At 41.6% G+C, this 25,779-nt stretch overlaps 1 protein-coding gene across 2 annotated transcripts in view; it reads right to left on the reverse strand.

Moving 5' to 3' along the window:
• The window catches only part of AP3D1 (adaptor related protein complex 3 subunit delta 1), a 73,059-nt gene that overhangs the window by 29,876 nt on the left and 17,404 nt on the right, over positions 1-25,779 (reverse strand). The window contains exons 2-12 of one of the 2 annotated variants that reach the window (XM_054013983.1): positions 16,135-16,230; positions 15,401-15,481; positions 14,288-14,368; positions 11,971-12,078; positions 10,550-10,679; positions 8,538-8,677; positions 8,168-8,241; positions 5,019-5,068; positions 3,794-3,843; positions 3,227-3,275; positions 1,774-1,919 (exon numbers count right to left, since the gene is read on the reverse strand). In XM_054013983.1, the coding sequence (XP_053869958.1) occupies positions 1,774-1,919; positions 3,227-3,275; positions 3,794-3,843; positions 5,019-5,068; positions 8,168-8,241; positions 8,538-8,677; positions 10,550-10,679; positions 11,971-12,078; positions 14,288-14,368; positions 15,401-15,481; positions 16,135-16,230 (1,005 nt within the window). Of the gene's footprint in view, positions 1-1,773; positions 1,920-3,226; positions 3,276-3,793; positions 3,844-5,018; positions 5,069-8,167; positions 8,242-8,537; positions 8,678-10,549; positions 10,680-11,970; positions 12,079-14,287; positions 14,369-15,400; positions 15,482-16,134; positions 16,231-25,779 lie in introns of those variants that run through there. The other variant, XM_054013984.1, reaches the window with a different exon arrangement.

Below are 25,779 nucleotides of genomic sequence, written 5' to 3' on the forward strand. Positions count from 1 at the left end.
GTTCAGTCCTTGGGGGGGCCACTTAGGGATCTGGGGCAAAATCACTACTTGGGTCCTGCTAGTGAAGGCAGGGGGCTGGACACGATGACCTTTCAAGGTCCCTTCCAGTTCTAGGAAAATAAATTAGTGGAGATATTGTATTTATTTTATTTTATTTAAGGATACTATGGTGATATGTTATGGATATCATAAATCAGATTTTAAATCTGAGGCTAACCCCATACATTTTAAAAGCCTTTTTAATTTTCAGTATTTTCCCAATGACTGCTCATTCTGATTTCTACCCCTTAAAGTGCATTATAGGCAGAAGTGTGACTATGTGAATATGATACTACTACCTTAACAGATCTGCCCCGTGCATGCATGCAGAGTCACATTTGACCATCGAAATCTGGCTATTACTTTTCACTCCTATTAGCAATGCTGATCCAATACAGCTCTGCAATCGTGAGCCATAACAGAACTCAGAATTAGTATTACAGTACGGCAATGACACAGAAACCTGAAGGAAGACAGCTGAATTTTCAGCTTCTGGTTGCAGTTTGCCATGTTGAGGACTTGAAAAGACTATTTTACCCTTGTAAACTGAGCAAGTTTGATAGACTTATGAAAACACCCCTCTGACCCAAAAAACAATGCTAACTTTATAAGTCACTTATTAGAGCATAACTGCCCTTTAACTTGCTCTGGGAACCTAATATATTGACAGGTAGCAACCAGTAGGGAATTCAGTGCACGTTTGTGACCACCAGCGTCTGCAGTCATATCACCTCATGCTATGATCACAGCACATCTCAGGCTTGATCAGGAAATAGATGGAGACCTTCCAGGAAGCGTAGGTATTGCAGAAGTGCTGTTGATGACTCAGTATATGGCACTTTTCCTTCTGAGTCAGTGTTCCAGCAGAATGCTAGGCAGCACTGCTGGAAGGGCTGTCTTTTGAATATGTAAAAAAACATCTTGACCTCTTGTCAAGACTCCCACGCAATTATAATTTGGTTAGATACTCTCTGCCCAACTATGAAGCAACCAGAAAAACACTTTAAACGGGACACAATATTCTTTACTTCCACTGCCAAAATATCACAGCATTTTAGGAATGAAGTCTGCCACGATCCCCCCATGTGGATGTATTTTTATAGAGCTTTTTGGATGAAAGGCACTTTATACACCAAGGTTGTAACCACAGTGCCTTCAAAAACCTACAAGATTATCTCCATTAAGCTGTATTTCTTTAGTCTAGCCAGCATTGTTAAAACTTCCTTGAACAGTGGCAAAACACAGAACACGCATGCAAAGGAACAGAGGCACAAGCACCTGGGATGAGATTGTGTGTTGCACCTCCAGGCCCCAGAGGGACATGGTGGGGCATGGCAGATTAAGGTGGCTTAAAGCCAACTCTGTGTCCTGATCGGATGCAGCTCCTCAGCTCCAGCGTAATTTAGACAGCCCTGGAGTCATGTTTGAGTTACAGCATCTATAGTACAGACAGTAGTGGTGCCGGGAATTTCCAAAGCACTGTATTCTACAGCCCCCACCCTCAACACCCTGCTGGTTATCTGGTCTGGTCTATGCCAAGGTTTGCAAGGGGTCTTCAGAAGGCAGCCTTATAGATGTCTTCTACAGTGCCTGTGATCAGGGGAATCTTTCCATGTCGTACCAGCCCCTTCACCCTGCATAAAGGGGCCAAAGTAAGGGCAAGGATCTCACCGCAGGGCTTTTTTTTTTTTTAAGTGCTAACTAAGGAGGAGGGAGGAATGCACAGAAACATACCATGCCATATAGGAGATCTAAAGCTCGGAGTCGGATGGATTCATCCTTATCATCCAAACACTGGAGAATGAGATCCTTGTGGGACTGAACTGACTTAGGATGAGTTTTCAGGATTTTGGACATTGCTAACAAACCCAGGTACTTCACTGTGGGGGAAAAAAAACACAAAATACAAGTTTTCCACATATTGTACATACTGTATTGTGTCTTGAAAGCACAGGGGATTTTAAGATGGGCTGACTTTCCCATCTAACCTCAGATTCCAAATATACCGTTTGGGATCAACTTTGACAGAGGGAGCCCATTTATCAGATAGAAAACGAAAAGAGCACCCTAAGCTCCTATTTCTTCCTTTGCCCCCCGCGTGTATACTCTCAGCCGAGTCACACCCATTCGGGTTCTGCCATCTGTAAAGAGTGGCAGTCACTGTGGCACTTTGAGATGTATGCATGCACGCCATGTGTGCAAGATTAGAGTGTATTGGCCAGCAGTGTCAGTTGGACTGTTTGCACCCTACATGCCCTGATCACCTTCTCCACCCTCAAAGACATAAAAGGCAAAGCAGGTCCACCATTCCTCCACAGCAGCAGAGAAGGAGCGCAGGTCATGAATTCCATGTAGAAAACACATCTTAAAGAACCACAGTTATTGCAAAGTAAGTAACCGTTCCCCCCACACTGGAGCTGGAGAGGTGCCTGATATAAACAGCGCCGGTAGCTGGTACCATAAAGGAATTAATGGCTGCAGATAGTAAGTGACTCAGGCTGCATGGGCATAGCAAGATCACGCTGTACTGAAAATTACTATGGTGCCAGCAGCATCTGTACTGCCAGGTCAGCATCAGGTCATCTGCACTGCTTGCACCAATGTTGGTACTGGATGAAGTGCAGACCGCTGCCCAAGATGGTACCGCATGTGCTCCGTGGCTGGGTTCTGCCAGAGTGTTAGAGCTACGCCAATAGTGCAAACAGAATTAATATACTGAAAAGGGGCTGTTCTCCTCTGACGGTGAGGAAGACATTTATAGTTCTCGCTACAGGTGCTTGGAAAAGATTCGTCACTAAAAAGGATTTAAATGGTGTAGGCTAGAAGTAACTTATGCCAATGCATTTCCCAGCACTAACAAGTCTGGCAGTCTTGGATTTTACCATTAGTCTATGGAATAACTAGCGTTTCTTGGATGTGCTTCCTCACTGGAAGATCTATGAAGGGAAAACCCAGGAGATGGAGAGAAAATTATTTTTGGTTTTAGATTTAACATACCATAAATGGCACTATTATTCATCTACTTAAAAAATAGCTTGTTGTACATGTTTATGATTTTCACTATTCTTTAGTACCAATTCACACAACACTGGGCAGTCTATAACACCGCCCATTGTTTTTAATCCCACTGCCACTTAGCCCCATCAGATTGGCCACTGAAGCCTCTAGGAAGAGGAGCAACACTTACAGTTCTGATCTGAATCTTCTATTAGTATTCGTAACTTCTGAACACAGAGCTGGAAAGAAGTGCAAGTCAGGATTAATGTGAGCTTTGAGAAGAATACTATTTAAAATAGTCCCTTAATGGAGATGACTCGCTATATTAGGGTGGGTGCAATACATGACAAAGCAGTGTTACCAGGATCTGTGACCACTGGTAAGACAGTATTGTTACATTAACCGATCATAAGATGAAGGGAACATGGAGCTCCAGTGATTGTGTTCTGAGTGGCAATTGATCAAAAGCAATAGCAAAGCCTCTCAAATTGAATCTTATTCTTAGGCATCTGGCTTTCCCTGCTCCACACACCCTTTAGGGATAGGGGAAGCAGAAGAGAGCGCACACAAGCTGAATTTTAGAGGAAAGGAACTTTAGGAAACTATCTGAGAAATAACTAAATAAAAGCCAGACAATAAGCAAGGCTGTCCGATCGGCAGGCTCCTACTTCAAATATCTGAAGTATTTCTTTCCCCCAGTTTTCAGAATAAATAGGTATGACGTGGCAAAATACGAACATTAAGAGAAGTGCTGTACCTGGATGCTGGCACTGTGATTGGGCATCCCAGAGGATAGAGAGATCAAAACTGAAACACACAAGCACTAAAATTACATGTGTTCAGCACAACAAAGTATAAACAAGATAAAACTTAGTACACAGTATCTGGCTTAGCCCTCACGTGAAGATGTGTTTGGTGGTCTCGCCCTAGTGCTTTCTGGCAGCCATGCACAAAAATGCATGGTTTGGTACAATGTCAACACAGCTGTGATGTCTGTTCAAGCAAGGCCCCAAGAATAGACTAGCATGAGATTGCAGAGCAAAGGGAGGCATATGGGGGAGCTTTTACAAAGCCTCCCAAAGAGCTCTGTTTTCACGATGCCTTGCTCTTGCCAGGGTAACCTTAGTCTCCCTTTTACAGTTTCCATCCAGCAATCCAGACACTAATTAAAAGGTCATCAGTGACTGTACCGCTGGATTTTTGTCTGTAGTTCCCTGAAAAGATGATATAGCGGTGAATCCTACTCAGAGTAATTACATTAAACCCAATCAAGTTAGCAAGAGCCTCAGAGGGCAAGGCAGGCTTTACTGTTGACTCCAGTGGGCATCTGTGCAGCTTTGGCAGTGTATGACTCCACGGCAAACAACTCAGAGCCACTTGAGTGCATCCATGTCCATGGTAACAGAATGGGCATTAAAAGGCAGGGAGAAAGCTCCTCCTTACTCAGCCAGTCGGCTCCCTATGAGTATTCAGGCATATCTGTGGACTGTAGTCACTTGAGAGTTATTTCTCTTTACTCCCACTAACCCTGCAGAGCCAACGTTTCTGGGAGAGGGTGCTGGGCTCTATTCTGGCTCATGCATCAAGAGAACTGTTGGCTTAGTTTGAGGGTCTGTGAGCATGCAGCTATGGGAGAGTGCTTCATATAGGTACATAGCTTAATACTGTATTTGCTGGGTTTTGTGGGTTTAAGTTGTGCATTATTTAAAAGTGTTTGTATATTATTTTATTATTGCTAGCTAAGTTTTGTCTGCTTTTACCTTTAGCAAGTTTGATTTATATTTTGTTAGTTTATCCCCTATATATTGACAGCAGAGGATTTCAGTTTCAATTACATAGTGAGGCAAGTTCACTGAGCGATTTAATGTGGTTATATGAAGTTAATTGAACCTGTAGGTAAAAAGGGATTTTATAGCTGATGTTATTTAACTGCTGCCAAAGTTAAACATGCTCTTTTTTAGGTTATGAGTTTCAGTTCTCACCTGCTATCACTGTGTTCACACATTCATACAGAAGAGACATGGCTGAGGTGCTACAGGGAAGAAACAAATCAAGTATTTCAGATAAAGAAAAAATATCACATTATGAAGAGTTCTCAAAAATACCTTTTATTACACAGAAAATTACCAACCTTTTCCACCCTCCTCCATATATTTTTGAACTAGATGAAATAATTCTTATTCTTCAAAACAATCAATACCCAGTCTTCATTGAATCCAGTTAAATGTATGGGGGTGGAGTGGTAAACAACTAGTTTCTCAATCCATATGCCTGACACCTGAGAAATCCACAAGGTTCTACTTCACACCATTTTTATTCTGGGAAACAAGCAAGCAATAGCACCATTTTGAGTGTTATGGGGAAACTAAAAACTCAAGATCTCAGCATCAAGTACAGATCACTGCCCCAAACTTGGCTAAGAACTGAACGAATATAAGGGTAGGATCAAATTAAGACCACTAATGCACGTGAAACACAGGGCTGGTAGAAAGCCCTGAAATCTCTCTACTCCAAGACCATTAAATGCTGCTCAAGCAACTGACCCTTTCAGAAGTTTACTGGATTGTGTCCTTTACTCACCTCTACTAGAGAAAAATCTACTTCTTTAAAAGTCAGTTTCCCAAAATGTCTCTCTACTTGGGTCTGCGCCCAAAACTTTTGCCTGCTCTCAGTACTTTGCACGCAGCATGCTATCTCCAACAGAGGGTCTCAAAAGCACTTTACATAGCTGGTGTCCTCATTTACACAGGGTGGAAACTGAGGCTCAGAGGTGAAGTGACGTGCCAGAGTCAGTGAGCGTGATAATGGTAGGAGTAGAACCCAGAGGGATGGTCCACTGAGGTAATGAACTACCAAGTTAATTCCTGATGTAGCAATCACAAATGACACTATAAAGATGACTCAGCACAGAGGATCTAAAAAGCCAGTACACCCAGGCTCAGCACCTAGGATCTAAAAACCCAGTACACCCTGGTCCCGGATAAGATTTTTGTATTGTCTATGCTGTCAGCAGTTGGTGGCAGGTTTCTTGCCTTATGCATTAGATGACACTGGACCAGGAACATCATGACTAATACGATGGAAACCAACCAGACTTCAGGTTAAAGTCCTCACAAATAATTAAATGAATAACTATTGCAGGAGCAGAAGGAGGAGGTGGGAAGGAGAGGGGGTGTAGATATACATACTGTCCATCTCGCTGCTTTTCTTGAAGTAGTACTAAATTTGTATTTTTGCCAGTGCTGCAATGAACTGAACCCTCTTTAGGTATTTGGATGCAAGCCCGCTGGCTGTTCGAGAGAGAGATGGGTTACAGCAGACACTTTTCGTTCCTTAGTCTATAACTAGTAACAAATGGACTTCTCTTCTACCAGCATGAATGGTGGAAACTGAGGTAATGCTTTAATTTGAAGTTACTAACTACACTTAAGACAATGATTGCAGGTGAACTAGCCCCAGAGTTTCAACACTTCGGGTCTGACTGCTCTTGAGACTTAACTTGAGTTAACTGACTGCCAATTAATTCAATTTAACTTTTTGTAAATGCTATTCTGGACACTCCAAACATGTTTGCTGTTTACCCTAGGGCTCAACTGAACCCTCTAGAATAGAGGTATCCTTAGTAAATGGCTGCAAGAGGAATTTGATGCAAATGCATTCCACGATATCTATGAAATCTGGGAGATCAAATAAAAGCATGGTGCACATAGATGGACACAGAACCCATGGCGACAAAGTCTATTGATGGAGACACTGACAGCACAAAGCAATTGCAGCCTCCTTTTTGGGTGGCCATCACAATTCAAAAAGCAGGCAATACCGACCAAGCAATGGACCATTTCAGAGCATCCCTGTCGCCTGGGACTTCTATGGAGCTCTCAGAAAACTAAAGCTCATTCTGCAGAATCCCTGAGGGAGGTTGGTGTCAGCAATGTGACCTGACTTCCCTCCTGCATCTCCCCAGAAAGAATCTCTCTGGGACTCAGCATCCATTGTAGACATAACAGGTGCAGGCTGTGCTTCCCAGCCCCGGTAGGGTGAAATCTAGGTCTGTGCACAATTTTTCGAGCCATCTGACCAGCCCCTAGTACCGGCTATACTGTTAACTAAGTAATATTTTTATAATCCATGGGCCTTTAACATTTAACTGTCTCGTTAAATACAAAATTAAGCTTCCACCACAGAGCAGTCTCGAAGAACATTAAATGGATGGAGAAAAAGTGGTTTGTTCGGGCACCGCTCCCTCCACTATTATACTATAGACAATACTGTACATGTTTGATTGAGAACTTGTTCACTCACAGCTCACCTCCTGTCTCCTCAACATAAACAATCAATCCTATCAGGACTACTGCGAGCCTTAACAGAAAAGATCCCCTCCCCGCCTCTAAAACAGGGGTTCCCAATCATAGAAGGGCAGGACTGGAAAAGACCTCAATACGTCATCTGGTTCAGTCCCCTGAACTGAAGCAGGACTAAGTATTATCTAAACCATCTCTGACAGGTGTTCTTCTAACGTGTTCTTAAAAACCTCTACTGATGAGGATTCCACAGCCTCCCTAGGCCATTTGTTCCAGTGCTGAATTTCCCTCACATTTACAAAGTATTCCTAATGTCAAACCTAAAATCTCCCATGCTGTAATTTAAGCCCGTTAGTTCTTGTCTTGTCCTCAGTGGATACAGAGAACAGTTTATTCACCCTCCTCTTCATCCCAACCTTTTACATACTTGAAGATTTATCATGCCCTTTCAGTCTTCTCTTCTCCAAAAGAAACAAACCCAATTTTTTCCAATCTTTCCTCTGAGGTCATGTTTTCTAGACCTTTAATCAGTTTTGTTGCTCTCCTCTGGACTTTCTCCAATTTGTCCATACTTACACATCTTTCTAGGCTCAGCACAGGGGACTTGACTAGATGGCCTTCCTTACATCTCTTCCAATTGCCAGTCGCACAGTCACAAGAAGTTTTAAAAGGATATTTTATACTAGGGCTGCTCCAGTGACATAATTTTAACTTTTGATGCCTGGAGCCAAAAATTTCCAGATGCAATAAACCTGTGCTAGCATGAATGGAGTCCGCCTAAACAATGCTGAAGAATTAAGGAGGTAAAACAAGTATATTTTCAGACTTACCTATGTATGAGATTGGTAAGTGGCTCAATCAATTTCTTTCCCAGCCTAGGTTCTAATGGAGTAAGAGCACCAAACTATTTGAAAAGAAAGGGAGGAAGGGAAATTCTTTTAATAGCTAGCTTTCGCCAGGGTAAAACAGTACTATCGTCATTTATGTGTCACAACACAACAAAACAAAATTAAAAGGAGATATTTTGTCTCCTTTTGGTTGTTATGTTCCATTATAACAGATGTCTGTTTCTCTTCCTTGTCATTTGGATTTACTAGTAATTATCCCTCTAAGCGATAGCTTTATTTTCACACCCAAGGTGCTGTTAATGAGCACGCCAGCCCTGGAAAAGAGCTAACATAGAAGAAGTGGAATACTTGCCAACTTTATAATTTTAATGAGGACCCAATTATTGGTTGAAGACGTCATCAATTTAAAAAAGAGCGGAGCAAGGGAAAGGTAGTTCTTGGGATTGCGTCTGGCCAGCTCACAAATAACATTTACTGCCGCAGACTGGACACCTGGGAAACAGAAGTGGAAGAAAAGGGGTCCAATCAACAATTCAACTATAGCTTGATTTTCATACTCAAAACAAACAGAACAAGAGCAGCTACAGATTAGCCTAGTACGGAGCTGGAAGTATTGCTTGTCCTCATTTGCAACGTTACTCCACGGAAGAAATTATATTCCAAGTATTTTAAATGGAACCTGCAAATGATTTTAAGAAACTGGGCTTGTGCCTTTTTTGGTTGCTTTATAATGTAAAAGGGCACAAATGTTTTTCTCCCCCCTCTATATAGGTTTTCTACCTTTAGAAGTACCATGAATGTTAGCTCTGGTCGTCCCTGTTTCTGTTGGAGGATTTGTTCAGGGGGTGTGGAGGTACAGAAGATATTCACCATTAATCCTCACACCTTAAAGATTTGACGAAAAGCTTCCTTTCTTCAAAGTGTTCATTAGGCATTTAAGTTAAATAGATGTTATACGTGACACAGAATGGTAAACAGTGACTAAAAATCCCTTTTCATTTGTTCCAACTCCCACTGGCTTGGTTTTTGATCATAGACTTTGCAGTCTAGACAGAACCTGGTTTCCTAACACAGGCAAGCAATGTTTTGAAGAGCCTTTCATGGTTTATCCATCATAGAATCCCAAAAGGAGCAAAAGCACAACCCTCCTTCCCCCTTTTGCAGGTTACCTTTTAACATGAAATTGATTCTTTCTTGCACACAACACTGGAGGGTAGGTCTTACCTTACCCTAATCAAATCAGGCCGGTGAATCTATTTACATTCTCTCACTTTAAACACAAATCACCTGAAAGTCATAGGCTTGAGTCGCAGATGGAACTCTCAAAATGAATAGACAGCATTTCCATCCAGGGGGGAAAAATAAGCATCCTAAATAAATTCTGGGAAGACTGTTTGGCTACAGAAATGTGAACAATAATTCTTACAGTTGGTGGACATAAATAAAGTTCTCCATGCTGCAGCTTCCTCGTTGCACTAGCTATGAGTAAGGCTGCGAGTTTGTCACGTAGGTCACGGATTCCGTGACTTTCCGTGACTTCGGCAGAGGCCGGTGCGGCTGGCTCGGGGGCTGCCCGAGCAGCTCGGGCAGCCCCTGGGCCAGTCGCATCGGCCGTTGCTGGGGCAGTCTTGGGCCACTGCGGCCCCCTCCCCTAGCAGCAGCAGGAGGAGTTTGGGTGTGGGAGGAGGCTCAAGGCTGGGGCACAGGAGGGGGTGAGGACTCTGGGCAGCGCTTACCTTGGGGGGGTGGAGGGGGCTCCCTGGAAGTGGCAACATGTCCCTCCCTCCGCGTGCTGCCTCCAGCCCCAGGCACTGCCCTGGAAGTCCTCATTGGCCGCAGTACGCACGCGCGTGCACGCATGCGCACACACACCCTCCCCCCCAACAGCATTCCCAAGATTTAGTCAGGGATATAGTACAAGTCATGGACAGGTCACGGGCCACGAATTTTTGTTTACTGCCAGTGCCCGTCCATGACTTTTACTAAAACAGCTCGCAGGCCGTAGTTTGCTCACCCCCGGGCTAGGGCATGAGAAGCAAAAAACACTAAAGTTGACTACTGTATTTTCAGTAGCCAAGCTATGTGAACTACAAAACTTAAGAATGGTTTTACGTCATTAAGATTTAATCATTAATTCAGCCTAGTAACAAGTAATGGCCTTTTTATTTTTTTAAACACAAAATGTGTTTTTAATCTGATCACATCCCTTCAAGTGTTCAGGTGCCTGCCCATAGGTACAGCAATAATTTATAATATGTAACCGGTTACCTTCCTTTGCCTCCCATCAATCAACCACCACTAAAAATTCATGTCTTCACTGAGGTCCCATTCTGCAATAACAGTAGTTTATTAAAATTCACTAACCAGGGTCTGGATCTTCCAGTTTCTCTTTAAGGCGAGGGAAAGCAGGACGGAGGGACTCAGGGTACTTCAAAAACACTTTGTACATGATTAACACTGCCTTCTTCCTGATATAAGGCTTTGTGTGAGACATCTGTTAGTGAAACAACCACAGTCAGACTCTTAACATGCTCACATTCCCAAGAGGTTTCTTTCAATATATCATTTTTAGTCAACGCCTCCACAGCAATACCTATAAAAATTGATTCTGTTGGGCAGTCTTTCCATGCAGCTGCTCTTTTAGTGCACTCAGCGTTTTAAGATAAAAAGCAAAATACTGTCAGTCACGCAAGTCAAAACAAATAGCCAAAGCAGTCCCTTTGGGCTGGCCAAGGATGTGTGATTTACAAAAGACCAGGGTTCAAGGATCAACCACAAGACTCCCACTCTGAATGTGTGGTAAAGGCAGGTTGCCAGTCACCTTGTTCAAGTCGCTGCACTCAACCACTCCTATTATTCAATCTAACAAGCAGCATTAAACAGCGATCTTCAAGGCAGAAACGTGTCCAGCCTCAAGTACAGCCAACATGGGCAGATGTGATAAGATGCAATCAAGCTAATACAGTGACAGAGGATAGAGGAAGCAGTGTCTCAAACATATCAAAAAGCTTGTTTGACCAAACTGCTCCTCCCTCACCATTAAATAGCACCTTCACCTTTGAAGTAGCAATCACATTGGATGTATTAATGCTTATCTCCATTACCATACCCCATCTGAAGGGGTTGGGTCACCCAACTGCAAACCTAGTGCTGCCGACCTATCTGAAGCATGCAGTGGTAATAACACTTGAAAGGAGTACTCATCATAAAAGTGGACAAAGGACAAAGAACAGATCTTATACCAGAAATATCACCTCTAATATACTGATACTTTAATGATGGTCCCTTCTGACCTTAATCATCTAGTCTGACCTGCACACTGAAGGCCACAGAACCTCACCCACCCACTCTGGCTGAGTTACTCAAATCCTCAAAGCTGCTCTCTCTCTTCAAGAGCCAAGCTGAGGATGGTGAAGTGGTAGGAGTAACAAGGAGGCCTATACTACCTGACCCAACGTAATAATAATGTCAGTGCATGATTCTCACTTTAAAAAGCACGTCACCTACTTGTTTTTTGGCAGTCTGTGGTCCCACTGTGACAAGTTTTTAAAATGAACTCTGGGTGCACAATTTGTTTGCTAACTTTGAGACATGAACTGTGAAAGAGATTACACAAGTCAGGAGCTGTAAAGCTCCCAAGACACAAGAACTGCTAACAACCAATTACCGAGTTTTCAGGCATAGCGCTCGTAAATTTTACAAGGAAGAATATGCTTCTAATAGTCTAAATATATTCTAGACACAATCATATGGAAAAAAGGTTTGCTCACTTTTTATCAACTCACCAGAGTCATGATGTCATTTGCCAAGTCTCTGGCAAGATCTGGAGTAACAAAACAGGACAAACCAGTCAGTGCTACTCCAGTATCATACTGGTTAGGGCTACTCAGATCCTAAAAAAGTAAAGACAGGGTTAAAAACTTCTGATTTTTAACAAAGAAAACTCAGGGTAAAAGACAAACATCTCAAATATAAATGAATAAAACTGCCCTGTTTAACAGAGACAGAACAGAGCTTCCTTTCTACAGAATATCTGCTCTGACATACTGGTTTGAGAGGATTTACTTATCTGATTTTTTGAGAAGACTGTCACTTCTTTAGTACACCTCTATCCCGATATAACGTGACCCGATATAACACGAATTCAAATATAACACAGTAAAGCAGCGCTCTGGGGAGGGGGTGGCTGTGCACTCCGGTGGATCAAAGCAAGTTTAACCTATAACGCGGCAAGATTTTTTGGCTCTCGAGGACAGCATTATATCAGGGTAGAGGTGTACTCATCCTCTAGATGGTTAGGCACTAGTTTAATACATATAATAATTTACATAACTAAACTACAGACTATTGGGAGCACAACACACATGGCATTTCAGAAGCTGCATATGCTTCTGGAAAACATGGAAATTTTTCCGAGTGTTTAGGGTCGTTAAAAATCGTGACTGAAATTTTAACCCTACACAAATCAGTGGGAGTTTTGTCACTGACTTCAGTGGGAGTCCACTGTTTGATATAGTGTCCTAGCTTAACCTTCCTATACAGCTAAACTAGAATAAGTGTAGTTCAAGTCCCCATTAACTACAGTTTATCTTTCCACTAAAGACAGTATACCAGCTAAACTGCAGAATACATATTTTGTCAATTTTCTCTTTATTTTGTTTTTATAAAATATTGTATACTCTTTTGGATATTTCCAATTTGAGAGGACTGTTTAAGATTTGCATTATACTTGTATCTGAATTTATTTTGACAAGGATTTTAAAAACAAAGCAGTTATGGAAAAGATCAGTCCTTAAAAAATATGGCAATTGGTGCACAAAAACGCATGTTTTCCATATGAACTTGCAAGCTTAATATTTAAGATTCCCATTCCGATGATGGATTGGGAGTTCCAGACATGTCGTTCAGACTTTGGGTACCCCACAGCGAGTGAAGGGAAAAAGATTAGGCTGACAAGATTATTAAATCACACTTTGGAATAAATGAAAGTGAAAGCTCTACAGTTCGTTTTGGTTTTAATGCTTTGGGAGAGGTGATGGTCCCCTCTTCTAAATACATAGTTGCTAGGTCAATGGAGCATAGAAGAGCCTTAACAAAGGTGCTTTTAGTACAAAAACATCCATAAAAAGAATGGAAGAGACTTGTAACAAAATGTGATTTAGAGAATACCAGTATAGCAGAGTCTTCATAACAAAGAGTTGAACATATTATTATAAAATAAAGGACTTATCTGTCAGACCTGAACGTAGTTTAAAATATAATTAAAGGAAGAACACTGGTTCTTTAGGTTAGAGACTGAACACGATCCCATTCTGCTGATTTTCTCTGGAGCAAGCGAGAACCATGGTCAGCCATTTATAATAAAGCTAAGCACAGACTAGTATCTGATGGAAGAGTTGTCCAAGTATTTAGGGTCCTCAAATTAAAAGGATGTTTATTTTAAAGACAAACTAAATTAACATTTGTTTTAAGATTTCTTATCTATTTGCAATAGCTGATCAGGAAAAATGCAGATCCATTAATTGTGAAAGGAATACAAGTAACAAAATGAATGCCAGGCCAAACCAAAAGAACACATTTGAGCATGTTAGTACAAGAATAAACAGCCTTAATGGAAACAGCTGCTGTTCACCTGTTTTCTGTATAATTATGTGGGAGAAGGTCAAGGCTCTGTCAGTGCTGGATGAAGCAGCCTTTCATGGATCCGAAAAGCAATCTCATTTCTAACTAGGTAATTAATCACTCAGTTCCTTTCAGATACTGCAGCACTCTCCCCACCCATCAGCCTCTTGCGTTGGCATGTGTGATATTGGGAGCATCAAGAAAAGTTAGGGTCTTCATGTTCACTTTGCACTCTGAACAAGACCAGACAGTTGGGCCATGCACATGGGGAAAATCTGACAATGGTTGTCAATTTTCCGATCAATCTCTGACAAACTCAGGTATCAGGCTGGAATGTGAGCCAAATGATAACAACTCTGCTCACATACCTACATTCTATATGAAGCAGAGATTTTATACAGCTTTGAGACGCCAAGTGGGAAGATGGAATAAACACCTTATAACAGTCTGAATTCCTTCCTATTGAAGCTAATACCTTACCTTTCTAATCTGATTGGTAGTCAGCATAATTACATCAGTCCCTTCATGAAAGCACTGAGAGGCAGCTAGGTAACCAATTCTCTGCACAGTTAAGAAAAACAGAAGGAAATGAGTCATTCACAAGTGTTGATTTTCCACAGCATCTTCAAAAGATTGGATACTTCTCAAAAGACTGGACTGGATACTCCTTCAGCAGAATTAGCATACTGCATAATTATATACTGAGAATATGTCATCTAATGGTTAGAGCAGGCAACAGCTCACTATTGGTTCTATATGATCAGTCCTTGTACAAATTGCTTGTGTGCACTTAGGCCAGTCACTTCACCTCTGAACTTCCCCATCTGTAAAATGGGTCTAATTTAGCTACCTCACAAGGGTTTTAAAACCACCACTCCAACTGGCATTGTCTCCTTTGTCCATCTCATTAAAGAAGCCAAGGCTTCAAGGAGCCAAGGAGACTGAACTCCACTCTCCCAACTGTTGATGGGCCCCCTGAGGACACCACAGACTCATCAGGAGATGGAACTGGGAAATGCTGCACTTCTGCTGCCAATGCGTCAGGTGGAGTGAGGACTTCATTCTCTCGGGTTGTCAATTCAGTACCATTCACCAGCACTGAATTTACTTTAAACAAAGTTGCCTGGTGGACTAACAGCAGCAGCAATATGGCAGATTTGGTTCAGACCCTCTGTCTCACTCTGGCTGGAATGGTAGTGCTCTTTTGGAGAGGTGGCCTACTTTCCTGGCTCTTGAGAAATACTCTAACAACAACTAGAAACCTAGAAGCTTTGTCCACCCTCCTTGGCTCGCCTGTGGCTTTTCCCAGCCTCAGACACTAACTCATGAAAAAAACATTCCAAAAAAATATAATGAATACAAGAAAATACACCCACTGATGAGCAGCCTTAAGCAACCTAAACAGAAGAAGAGAGACCCGGGCTATCAAAAAACAAGGATACACCCCACATGTCTGGTTGAAGAAAGTAATGCTGATATTTTATGTCCTGTCTGACTGTCAGAAGCAAAGGTAGGACGACTTCAGTCTATATTGAACGATACAGTTGATAATGGATGTGTTGGCTAGAATACTCAATTATACAGACCACTTACTTTGAATGTAAACTTTGATGCACTCATTACTTCAATAATATTGAATGCAGCCCAACTGATGTCATAGCCCAGCATCTGTAACTGTTAAAAAAGGAGCCAAAAAAAAAAATCACACTTCAAAATACAAGACCCAATACAACCAGGAAATTTTAAAGAACAGGGTAACTGTTACAAGTTGAAAACGTACAGTAATACTACTACAGAATGTGTGTTCTGGACAGCTGAAAAGTCACATGGCTATTTAATTTTATCTTCTCCCACCCCTAGAATATAAAGGCTTCAAGTAAAAGTCCCTTTTAATTAAGCAAGTGTCCACAAAGAGTAATTTCAGATATTAAACCTACTCATACATCACGTATTTAAATTTTTCTCTTTCCTGCTGCTGCTTGAAAGGCCCATGCAAAGAGACGTTGACTGACTATAGAGAAAAAAATGGCAAAATCTTCTATGTACGAAGGGCTGTCAAAACACGAAGAAAATTTGTCTAACCTTTCAGATTCAAGTAGCATTAAAAATACTGTAACACCAGTAGGTATTCTCCAAAGAGGAGTGATTTTTTTTTTTTTTTTTTAAGTTGGTGACCCTTTTAACCACTTTCAGAAAATATCATGCTTAAGTCATATTACATAAGTAAAACTAAGAAAAGTAACTGAAGCCATAGTTCACACAGTCAGTTGGAAGTCAGCAAGTAAAATAAAAGGTATTGTTACATTATAACCTAGCAAGGTACTTACATATGTAAGTTTGCAAACTGCATTTGCTTTCACTGCAATGTTATCCTGCTTGAGCTCCTGTTTGATCTCATCGATGCACTGGGAGATGTACTTTGCCTGAGGGAAGAGAAAGTTATTATTTTCATACTCAGTTACATGATCCATTCTTCATCCTATAAATTGCATGTACTTTAGCAGGACCTGACCTTAGTCTTTGTTTGCTCATTTCCAATTTGTCACAAATTTTCATAACCCACTGTTTTGATAAGCATTCAATTCTTAAGAAACTACTTGTCAATCAAAACCATTATGCTAAATGTTACAGCCAAAAGTATGTTGAAGCGTTTCTTCAAATCTCTTTTCAATTTCCTGCAAATAAATCAATTCAGCCTGAAGCCACTCTTTAAAATCTTAACAGGAAAGAAGCTTTAGGAGGTTGTGTATATAACAGTAGGAGCAGATTCTACTTTCACCATTTGTAGATCATACTAGTTATCTGCCTCACTGGGGAGTTAGGACAATTGTTTATTATGTGCCAAGAGAATTTAGGATGCCAGGCACTACAGAAAGCACAATATTAGTTTCCTTGATTAAAAATAATTGTATGCTACTCTTAGTTATGTTTTCTTAACAGAACCACCTACACATTGGAGGATCCCATTTTCAAATGCTCCATCATACATCTTTAACTATCTATGTTACAGCCACAATTGTTCTGGCTGAAAACTAGATAGGGCTGCCTTTGGAGCCCTTCAATGCTACTGCTTGCACAGCAGAAGGGGTCACTATTGAGCAACTTAAGACACTTGTTTCTCAGTACCCCCACCCCTAAATGATTTCCCAATGAAGCTGAATAAGCCACCAACTCCAGAGGGAGCCAATAACCCAGCCTTTCTTTGCGTATTTATACACTCAGCACCCCAAACATGCAGCCCGCATTCCCATTATTCCTACCAAAGTGCCAGGGTACAAGAGTTTTAGGAGGTAAATCTGGAGCAACTGTTAATTTCAAGTAAAAGCAGCAAAGAGTCCTGTGGCACCTTATAGACTAACAGACTAAGGTGCCACAGGACTCTTTGCTGCTTTTACAGATCCAGACTAACACGGCTACCCCTTCGATACTTGTTAATACCCTTCAGACAGCAGTATTTGGGCTACTGCCTTGATAGTTTGGGAATTTTACAGTCAGAGAGGTGTAACTTTGCCATTTATATCATTTGATAGCTGTTGCACCTGCTTACTCATATGTACATCTCAGAAACTCCAAACAACCAAATGTTGTAGCATTACAGCTGCATGTTTGGGGACTACTTCTTTCTGAAGGATCATGTACTTGCCATGTCCTTCCTGCACACACACTTCATTTTAAGAAGTCTGTTGAAGCAGATATTTTACTCTATAAATTGGCTTTTATTCAGTCAGATATTCTTTCAATTCATAATGATTAACTCTGATTAAAATATTATAAAGGCATCTACAAGTTACCACCCAAGATTTCAAAGGAGAAAAAAAGCCTTCCCTAAAAAAGCCACACGCACACCAGAGTATTTATAATTGCAAATAAATTAACTGGCAGAGGAATCTAGTCAAAAACAGATATCTGAATTATCCAGTATTACTACGTAGTTCTCCCCAGTGACTTACTTCCTACAGCAAGTTACATCTGAGAAATGTTGGATATGGAAATCCATTGGTCTGCTGCCATTACTGAATATTTCTCCCCTTTATACTGGAATTACTGCATAATCCTGACTGTTCTCGGGCCTTTTTTTAGAATGCTAGAGTGATGCTCTTGCTTCAAGTCATGGGAGTTAGTCACTAGATAGTGAAGTAGGGAGGCTGTATTATCTTTAATAAAAGAGCAGATCCAGACAAGAGAAAAAGACATGGAGTGATCCTAGTTAGGGCAAGTAGCAACTGCATATTAATTTAGGGGCTTCACATTCCAAAGCAGCAGCATTATGGTGGCAGTTCACATCGCTATAGCACCATTTCCATTGGAAGGATACAAGATTACTAAGCACAGATTCATCTGGGAACAGTTCTGCTGGCTCACCATCTTCACAAAACAAGTGTTACAAAATGTGTAAGTTACAAGAGAGAAAAACAGAAGTTGATCACTTCTGATTCTAGTCAGTCCAGCTAGCCCTCACAGTTTTGCAGCCATTGGGTAGTGCCGTGAGAAGTTTGGAGGGGAATGAAAAAGGAATGCTATCTCCCTTCGGGGGTGAAAGCGAGCCGGTACGGGCCAGTACTGCGTACCGTAAGAAACCGCACCGGCCCATACCCAGCCCACATTAAAGCTTTAATATCCCTGCCCCTTTTGCCTCCCCTGTCAGTAGGGTCCATACCAGCAGGGCCGCTGCCCCCCGCTCCGGGGAGGATGGGAGGGGGTGGGGGGAGAAACACTGTTAAAGCGCAGGACGGTCTTTTGCTTTGGCAGCGCTTTAGGGATCCTTTAAGGGACATTAAAGCGCTGCAGGTTCCTTTGCCGCGGCAGCCCCTTTAACGTCGCTGCCCCTTCCCCCCCCGTCGGCAGCCCTGCCAGTAGGGTCAGACAGGGGAGACAAAAGGGGCAGGGACATTAAAGCACTGCCGCTGCAGTGCTTTAAGGATGGTCCTTTGCCAAGGCAGCAATTTAATGTTGCTGCCCCCCACTCTCCCATTGGCGGGGGGAGGAGGGACCGCAGCAACGTTAAAGCACTGCCAAGGCAAAGGACCCTGCAGCGCTTTAACTTCCCTGCCCTTTTTGACCCCCGGCCACTGATGGGCGGGGGAGGAGGGGGCAAAGGGAGCAGCTGCCCTGGGGCACCTTAATTTAAAAGGGCCCGGAGCTCCAGGCCCTTTAAATCAACACGGGAGCCCTGGGAGGCACGGGCCAGGCAGCCTGGAAGGGCTGGCTGGGGGGATCATAGAATGTCAGAGTTGGAAGGGACCTCAGGAGGTCATCAAGTCCAACCCCCTGCTCAAAGCAGGACCAATCCCCAGACAGATGCTGACCCCCAGCCCTGCCCCTTCCAGGGTGAGGGGGGGCACAGAGCCGCGCCTGCCTCCCTCCCCCTCCCCCCCCCCCAAACGGGTAAGTGTCCTCAGTTACTTTCACTCCTGTCTCCCTTCCACAATTCAAGCCATTTAGGAAAAAAAGACTTAATTTCAAGAAATTGCCCTATACTTTTTAAGCAAATCATGCAAGACAAAAGCTTCAGTACATTTGTAATTTAGTAATTTATTTTACTATCAGTATTTCTCATTCTTTCAAAATACAATTAAAGTAAAAGTAACAAGAGGAACAACCTTGACAAAGACAGAATGATGAATAAAGGCTGGAACTTGGGTTCCGTTTCTAGAGCTTGAAACTATGTTCAAAAGGGTTTTAAAAGGGATGTTGCACTCAAATTTGATTTAAAACTCAGTTTTTGTAAAAGCAAAAGTTAATAAAAACCTAGTTTTTATTTAAAATGCCCGACGTAAAGCTTTGATTTTATATAGCAACTTCCCCTTCCTGCTGTGTTTGGAACCTCAAATTTGCAGTACTTTAAAATAAAGCAGATTAAAACAGAAGTGAAAGAGACTTCGTTGTCCACACAAATGCAAAACAGAAGACAGCATAATTAATGAAGGAGATCCTTTAAAATTCTTTCACTCAATCTAAAATGTTAGTATCAGTAGTACTGAAATTTTTTTATAATATTATTTAAACTGACAGTTTCCCTTTAAGGTGAACTATGAAGCAAAAAAGTTTATTAGCCTTTTACAACTTAAACAAAGCCCTCGTGCTTCATTTCCCTTTAAAGATCAAAATATCGTGTCTTCACTTCCCTACCTTTGCTGAAAGACCTTGAAAGATCGAGGCCCTAAACAATGTCACCTAACGCTGTAATAAGTTTATTCTGATCAAATGAGATATAATGAACAAGTCCGAATTAAGCAAAAGTTGCAAAAAGTTTTACTACATTTAAAAAAGTCTAAAAGGTGTATAATTCAAGAACAGGTCAGAGTGAAGTTTGCAGCACGTGGTGACTGATTGCTTAGCTAGAGCAGGGGATCTCGAAGTTTTGTCCTGGTGCCCCCTTTCCCATAGCAAGTCTCTGAGTGCGACCCCCCCCCCCTTATAAATTAAAAACACTTTTTAATATATTTAACACCATTATAAATGCTGGGGGCAAAGCAGGGTTTTGGGTAGAGACTGACAACTCGCTACCCCCCCATGTAATAACTTCGCGACCCCCAGTTTGAGAACCCCTGAGCTAGAGGAACCCAAAAAAAAAAAGCAAAATCAAGTAAATTTTTTAAAAAGGAGATTTTTTTTCATGTTTCCTTTGCCAGCCTAACATTTTCTTAGTAATATTATATTGAAAATTCAATTTTCCTATTAATCATTGTTCCAAACTTGGAAACCAAATTCATTCACAAATGCCCAAGACAGAGGGATTGGCCCTGCTTTAAAGCACAAATCTCAACTGTAACCTTAACCATTCGGTCTCTATAATTAAGTTATTCATTCTACAGAGGTTTCCTCTGTCTACAGGGGTATCCAGGTTGAATTTAAAGAACACTATGACCTCACGATCTCAGCCACTGTTTTAATGTCCTAGGATGCAAGTTTGCCTTCATACACTGCATTCTGAGTATCCTAATAAATGCTTTGTAAATATCTTTCAAATATCCACAGTATGAAAGACTATGTAGAAAACAATCCCATTCAGACAGATTGGAGAGAAAACATAATTTAAGAGTTTAAAACTAAAAAATGTTTGATATTTATAAATATGCACTTGACAGGAGATGCTGAGTTTCTTATACAATGGACAACTGAACTCTTAAGCAATACATTGTACCTTGCCTTAAATATTTTATGTTCATGTAGCAGTGTGCTGGAACAAGTGTCATTGAATCTTTCACATGCATATCTAGTTCCCGTATCCTGGCAAGCAACATCAGTGCTAGCTTTCAATGCAGGACTATAATGCATTCCTCAGCCCAAGAAAACAGACACCATTCTAGCAATATCTCAAAACTCTTTATGGACATTAAATTAAGCCTGACAACACCCTGAGAAAGTCAATATCCCCTAGGCTGTCAATAAAGAAAATCATAATTGAATGATTAAATGGCTTGCATGTGTCTTCATAACAGGTTCCTAAACAGAAAAGAATATTGGCTTTTATGTATCTGGGCTCAATCTAAACATGACTGAAAAGAACAAAATCTTGAGTCTCGAATTCCCTCCCTCATTTGTAGCATTAACAATTGAAAAAGCAGATTTCTACCTCAAATTAATATTTGTGAATGTGGTTGTGCCATAGGTTGCTGCATTAAAGTGACAAAACCACAGAAGTTTATGAAACTGAGCACAGAACACTGGCTATTTTTAGAGCCCCTGCACTTCTGTCCTCCCAGATCAGCAATCACAAGAGTTTTTGCACATTTGGATTGGCTTGAACCTTTAATAGATTAGGTGCTGAAAAATCATACCAATTTGGAAGCACAGTAGCACCTCCGAGATACAAACACCAGAGCTATGAACTGACCAGTCAACCACACCCCTCATTTGGAACTGGAAGTACGCAATCAGGCAACAGCAGAGACCCACCCCCCTCCAAAAAAATTAAAGCAAATAGTACATTACTGTGTTAAATGTAAACTACTAAAAAAAATAAAGGGAAAGCAGTATTTTTCTTCACAGTAAAGTTTCAAAGCTGTATTAAGTCAATGTTCATGAGTAAACTTTGGAAAGAATCACATACTGTTTTGTTCAGAGTCATGAACATTTCAGAGTTCCGAATAACCTCCATTCCCAAGATGTTCATAACTCTGAGGTTCTACTGTATATCAGAATCTAAGCGCACGTCCAAAAGTCATAAGCCTAAACTAGTTAGTAAACTAGTGATTATTATTGTGCTTTGTTTTACTTACAGAATTGCAACCTTTTCATTTTGGCCAATGTGTGCCTTTTTACATTTGAGGAATAAATATGCTTACAAGTGAATTATTTGGATTATAGAGCACCTAGGGACCCCAATCATAGAGAGTAGGACTCTATTATCCTAGGCATTTTATAAACACAACAAAAATACAGTTCCTGGCCAAAGAGCTTATTGAAGAGTATTTTGTTTCAGAAAACCTTTGCCAGCCCTCATCCTCCCAACTTCCACCCACTGGTTTATTCAGTGTTTTTTAATCAAGGAAATAAAGTGTGGGGTTTTTAGGTCAGGGGGCAATATCAAACAAACCCGTGGAATCTTTGGAATGCAAAAGTTATCTTTGAAAAGGCAAACTAATTCCCTACTTTGTGGTTACAGATTTCATTCTCATGAAATTGTGAGTCAGTGTCCCTCTTTCACAACTCATATCTAACAATGAAAGGGAGGAGTGAAACAAAGACAACAAGCCCAGGAATATATTTAATTGCCATTATTAACCTCTGGCAGCTCAACTCAGTTTGCTTCTGGCCTGAAGTCTCACAAAGTACTAGAGGTCCATTAATACCAGGGCTATTATATTTTAGTGCTCATGTATGCTTTTATTCTTCTGTTATGAAGCAAACAGAGGTCACGTCAGGAAAAGTCTGGTGACGATGTTTGCCACAAGGAGAATTTGAAAAGAAACCCCAGTTCATCTTGTATTACTCAGAGTACCAAATAAATCCCATTCTTTCTGGCAGCTATATATCACTCAAATCAGTACATGAGAAGTAAGCAAAGAAACTGATCAATGCATCTAATTTTGTCCATTTGCTGATAGCTTTTTTAAAATTGATTATAAATGTCCATTAAAAACAAAAGTGCTAGAACAGGAAAGACTCTCAGGAGCACATTCAAAGTGAAAGCTGCCAGCTAGGGATACACACCATCACTAAGCCTCACAGGTTATGTCTACACAGCAAAGAAAAACCCCTGGCACAGGCCAGCCGACTCGGGCTCGTGGGGCTCAGCAGCTGTTTCATTGCTGTGTAGACTTCTGGGCGTGGACTGGAGCCTGAGCTCTGGGACACTCCGGCCTCACAGGGGTCTAGCACCAAAGGTTTTTCTTTGTTGTGTAGACATACCCTCACTGTTTAAGAATGAGAGTAGTGGTGAACACAAAGGTATTTCATTAAGGCCTGGTCCCCACTAACCCCCCACTTCGGACTAAGGTACGCAAATTCAGCTACGTTAATAACGTAGCTGAATTCGAAGTACCTTAGTCCGAACTTACCGCGAGTACTGGCGTCGACGGCAAGCACTTCCGGGATCGATTTATCGCGTCTAAACCAGACGCGATAATTCATCCCAGAACATAGATTGCCTGCCGCCGGACCCTCCGGTAAGTGTAGACGTACCTTTAGTCTACAACCTAAGCCATCATTCACTACAGACATCCACAAGAGAGAGAGAGAACTCCCATACTGTCCATATTAGGACGACTCCTCTACCACATGAACTATACCAGCGTAGTTAAAGCAGTACAACGTTTGGGCTTGTCTACACTGGCACTTTACACCGCTGCAACTTTCTCGCTCAGGGGTGTGAAAAAACACACCACCCCCCGAGCACAGCGCTGTAAAGCACCAGTGTCGACAGTGCACTAGTGCTGGTAGCTACGCCCCTCGTGGAGGTGGTTTTTCTAAATCGCTGGGCGAGCTCTCTCCCAGCACTCTGCTGCAACTACACAAGCCATATTAAAGAGCTGCTGTGGCAGTGTTTCAGCCTTGCCAGTGTAGACTAGCCCTATGTGGTTAGACAAACCCCAAGTGTACAACTTGTGGGGTAAGCGGCACTGAACAGCACTAGGTAAGGGAAGGATGACAAAGCACGAACCATTCTGTAACTGTCTTCCATTTCACTTATCAATCTCTAATGTAGTTTTAGATTACTTGTTCCTTATGTGAATTTTTACAGCCTATTTGTACAGCGCCTACTGTAACTCTCTAGCTGGTGCCCCATTAGATTAATATGAGTTCAATAACGTTCCTTTGAAGAAAAATATCTAAGTGTATGAGAGACTAAGAATCAGATCTAATATAGCAAATCTGAATTTAAGTTTTGGGGGAGCAGAATACCTCATTCCAAAATATCTACTAAGAATACAAGAAACCAAAGACCCTATAAATAGAAAACATTAAGGGATCAGTAGGTATTAACTTGTTAATCTCTGTGGAATAGCACTGTCTATGAATGAGGAATATGGAAAAAACTGATCTATTTAGCTTTCCATTATATCTGTATATCCAAGAACTCTGTCCAAGCCACATTTGTTACCATATTAAAGGGGACAATGTTTGAATGAAAGGTGCGGAGGAATAGACCATGCAGGAGTTCATCCCTGTTCTCGAACTCAAAGCACGTTTGGCTTCTAAAGCACCAGATGTTAGGTTTCAGAGTATTTTCAAAGAGAATGATCAGATCCTCCCATTGCCACCTTCAAGCTGCACAATTCAGACAATGAAATTGAGAGTAGAAAACGGAATAATCACTAACTTATGATGATGAAGAACCCTCAATTTTTGAAGTCTACAGGCGTGGGAGTCCCCAAACAGCGCCTGGGAAGTTACCGAAAGAAGATCTAGTTAGAACAGAGGCTGAAGAGTCAGGACTCCTGTGTTCTATTCCCAGCTCTGCTACTGACCCATTGATACTGCTATACAGAAGTGATTAGCATAAGGTATCCCAGTCTGTTAAATAGAGTTAATACTTAACCTCACAGGGATTTAGAGGCTCAGGGTAGGTCTACACTGCAGCTGGGAGGGTGCCTCCCAGTCCTGGTAAACAGACACATGCTAGTGCCGCTTGAGCTATTGCATGAAGGACAGTGGTGTGAACATTGCAGCACAGGCTAGCAGTCTGAGTTCAAGCCTGACTGACACCCTGGGTCCGTACTTGAGCAGCTAGCCTGTGCTGCTTGTTTTTAGCACACTAGTTCAAGCAGATCTAGTGCACATCTGCCTGCCTGGGGAGTAAGGCATGCTCCCAGCAGCAGTGTAGACATACCCTTAGTTTTCTGTGAAGCAATTCTGAGATGTTGGGATCAAAGGTGCTATACATTAAATGCAGGTAAGTGCTTTTCAGAAAGGAGTACGCAGAGCTCATTTAAAGCACTTTCTTTTTGGGTCCACTCCTTCCAAGTATAGATTAGTCCTACCAGAGAAGGCGAACACACTACACTCTTAAATATCATATTCAACAATGGTCACAGCTTCAATTTTTAAATTCTGTTTTGGTCCCATAAAAGCCTCTTTTTAAGTGATTCAAGCATGCTAGTCAGCTGCTCATACGTTCTGGCTAGTTAAACGGAAGCACCTATAAGTCATGATATTTATGTATCTTGCCTTTTAGGCACCCCCTGTAAGACCACCATATATTGGGGCACAAACTAGGTCATTAAAATAGACCTTTCAATCTCTGAGCCAGTTAAGAACCTGAGGAGCCACAAACAGGAAGCCCTAATAGAATCATCTCTATGCTTTAGCAGTTCACTGCAAATCCAGCAAAAGATGGACAACTGCAATCAAAAGTTGACGTTTACAGGGAAAAGGAGACTTCATAGTAAGTGAAAGGTAAAAATACTTATGATCCTTTAATCTGGCTGGTATCCCAAGAGGAACACTCCCCAGGCAAAACACTGCTGCAATCACCTTGGTGATTGAGAACCATATGAGAAAACAGAAGGGAAAAAAAAGATTACAGA

The sequence above is a fragment of the Malaclemys terrapin genome, chromosome 24 (assembly GCF_027887155.1).
Source record: "Malaclemys terrapin pileata isolate rMalTer1 chromosome 24, rMalTer1.hap1, whole genome shotgun sequence".
NCBI classification, from domain to species: Eukaryota; Metazoa; Chordata; order Testudines; family Emydidae; genus Malaclemys; species Malaclemys terrapin.